A 2,357-nucleotide genomic window follows, 5' to 3' on the forward strand; every position below is an offset into this window, starting at 1 on the left:
AAACTATTCTGCGGTTTCAATACGGACGTTTTAATTGTTGCTGATTTTTGCCTGACGACAGCAGCAGGGAGTTACCTGAATCTTGCCATATGCTGATCCCTGCCTTACCACTTTACACTGTGAAGTTTGCCCCGGTCCGCGGCAGGCGTTGGGGATGTTTCAATAAATCCGGTGTCTTGGAGCACGGACGTGATTTTTCATTACAAAAGCTATGCATCTTGTATCGTCTGTACTAATAAAGAGAGGTACCGCTCTTTGTAATTACGACGTCTGTGCCTTGAATTGATGAAAGCCTCGGCGGAGCGGCCGTGGCTGCTGGGCCGAGGCAGGAAATGGCGGCGGCGGCCCCGCCCGCGCGGGGCGGGCTGGGCGGCCCCGTGGCGGGGCAGGGGAAGGGGAAGGGCGGAGCCGCCATGGCCGCCGGGCGCCTCCCGCCGGGCGCGCTCACCCTCAAGCAGGTACGGGCGGGCTGGGGGGCTCGGAGCTCGGCGGTTGTTTAAATGTGTGCTGCGCAGCTCGCAGCACTGTTCTGGGGCAGCGGGCAGACCTCCCTCTCTCCTTGCCAGTTCCTGAGGCGGCAGCAGGTCCTTCAGCTGTACCGCAAGATCCTGCGGGCTATCCGCGAGGTCCCTGCTGAGCAGGATCGCCGCTACTTAAAGGACTGGGCCAGGGAGGAGTTCAAGAGAAATAAGGATGCTACAGAAGAGGTGAGGATCGGGAATCCGCAACTCTGATGGCTTACCCTCGGGAATGGTCACTGCGCTGTCCTGTGTCTTAGGGGTTTGTTTTGTAGGTGTCGCTTCCAGACTGGTGAGAAGTCTCCTGTTACTATTTCCTCATGCGAAGAAATAATCCAGCATCTCTAAATATTATCCCCTCTCTTAGCTGTAGTAATGTTTCTCAAATTTCCAGAGAATAATGTGGAATTAAAAAACAAATACTCTGCTTACTGAAAATCACAGATCAGGAAAACCTTTTTGAATAATATGGTAACTAATACTAACTTAGTAATGGTTAAGCTTTTTATAGGTTTTTTCGTGTTGGGTTTTTTTTTAGCTTTAATTTCACCTATATTCAAGCAGAATGAAATCAAATGGGATGGTTTGGGATGTGAAGAAAGTGCAAAATGCAGAAACTTTCACATTTCTTGTATGTCTCATGTCCTCTGCTTCCTAGTTCATTCCATTTTCTAGCCAGAGCCAAGGAATTGGTGGCTGAATTATGCAGAAAAGGTCTCAGTCTTTAGATAATGTTGAGAGAAACCCGCACCTGCTCTGTAAAACCCATCTCCATAATGCTCATGTACCATTCTCACTACTGGCTTGTAAAAGCAGTACACACAGGCATAAAGAAAACATTTTTTATGAGTTTGAATCCTGTTAAAAATTGAGTTTCAAAGCAAAGCCACAATCAATTGTTAAGGAGCTGGAGAAAATTAATCCATTTATTTACCTGGTTTTAACCATCTCAGAGACAGCAGTGTTATGTCACACAAAAAGTAAATGACAGCAGTGCCAGTAAGAATTGTATGTAATTTAATGCATTAAAAGTCTGTATGCTTGTGTAAAAACCCGTGCTGTGTATGGATGTACAGTTCACTAGATTCCATTCTGTTTTACAGGATGCAATCAGGATGATGATTACTCAAGGCAACATGCAACTTCAGGAACTTCAGAGAACACTTAAACTGGCAAAATCCTGATCTTCATTTTGTTGACAGTTGGATTTTAATCTATTGCAAATACGCACAGTGTTTTTTCCAGAATGTGGTTATAATGACAGCCTTTCCTGGCAACTGGTAATGTTTGAAGGAGGAATCTACCACTGAGAGGGTTTTGTTTTTTATCCTTCCCCATCCATTTTTCAGTTTGGCTACCCTCAGAAGTGGAAATCACTTGGACACAAAGGACATTAAAGAACTGCATGGATAATTGTAGCATGTGCTGCAGGAAAATCAGAAAGCAACAAAAATTACAACAGCTGTGTTAATGCCAGTGCAATGGAAAATAAACATATGCCAGATTATTTTGTCTGCTTCTTACTGTGGTAGCTGTAATTGGTAATATTCACAATGACAGCTCCTCATGTACTGTCAAGAATTTTCACCAAAATTTGTGGTTAGAAAAAGAATTTGGGATAAATAAATTGGCCCAGAATAAATATTAAAAAACGTTTTGTTTGTAGATGTTGACTTTCAATAGTAAAGGAATAAAAGTTAAACGGGGAGGTCTTTATTTAGGAAGATGGGAGATTTTAGCCCAAGATGTTTATTACCAGGTACCTTCAAACTAGTGTTTAAAAGTCAATATATAAAGAAGAGTTACAGATAGAAAATACTAACTGCAAAAGTTGTGGTT

At 43.4% G+C, this 2,357-nt stretch overlaps 1 protein-coding gene across 2 annotated transcripts; it reads left to right on the top strand.

Annotated features, from left to right (window-relative positions):
• The first annotated feature begins 384 nt into the window (after positions 1–384).
• Positions 385–2,025, top strand: LOC116994093 (LYR motif-containing protein 2-like). Of its 2 annotated transcripts, XM_033055529.1 has the most exons (3): positions 385–458; positions 567–707; positions 1,622–2,025. In XM_033055529.1, the coding sequence occupies exons 1-3, from the start codon at positions 414–416 to the stop codon at positions 1,700–1,702; spliced, it is 267 nt and encodes an 88-aa protein (XP_032911420.1). In that variant the 5' UTR covers positions 385–413; the 3' UTR covers positions 1,703–2,025. The 2 variants fall into 2 exon arrangements, with proteins under 2 accessions (XP_032911420.1, XP_032911419.1); XM_033055528.1 differs by lacking the exon at positions 385–458 and having other exon boundaries at positions 486–707.
• The last annotated feature ends 332 nt before the right edge of the window (positions 2,026–2,357 follow it).

Source organism: Catharus ustulatus, chromosome 3, assembly GCF_009819885.2.
Source record: "Catharus ustulatus isolate bCatUst1 chromosome 3, bCatUst1.pri.v2, whole genome shotgun sequence".
In the NCBI taxonomy this organism is placed as follows: Eukaryota; Metazoa; Chordata; class Aves; order Passeriformes; family Turdidae; genus Catharus; species Catharus ustulatus.

Coding starts and splice junctions, on each gene's coding strand:
- LOC116994093 (XM_033055528.1), top strand. CDS start 501: ATGTGTGCTGCGCAGCTCGCAGCACTGTTCTGGGGCAGCGGGCAGACC. Junction 708..1,621: donor ATAAGGATGCTACAGAAGAG/GTGAGGATCGGG, acceptor TCTGTTTTACAG/GATGCAATCAGGATGATGAT.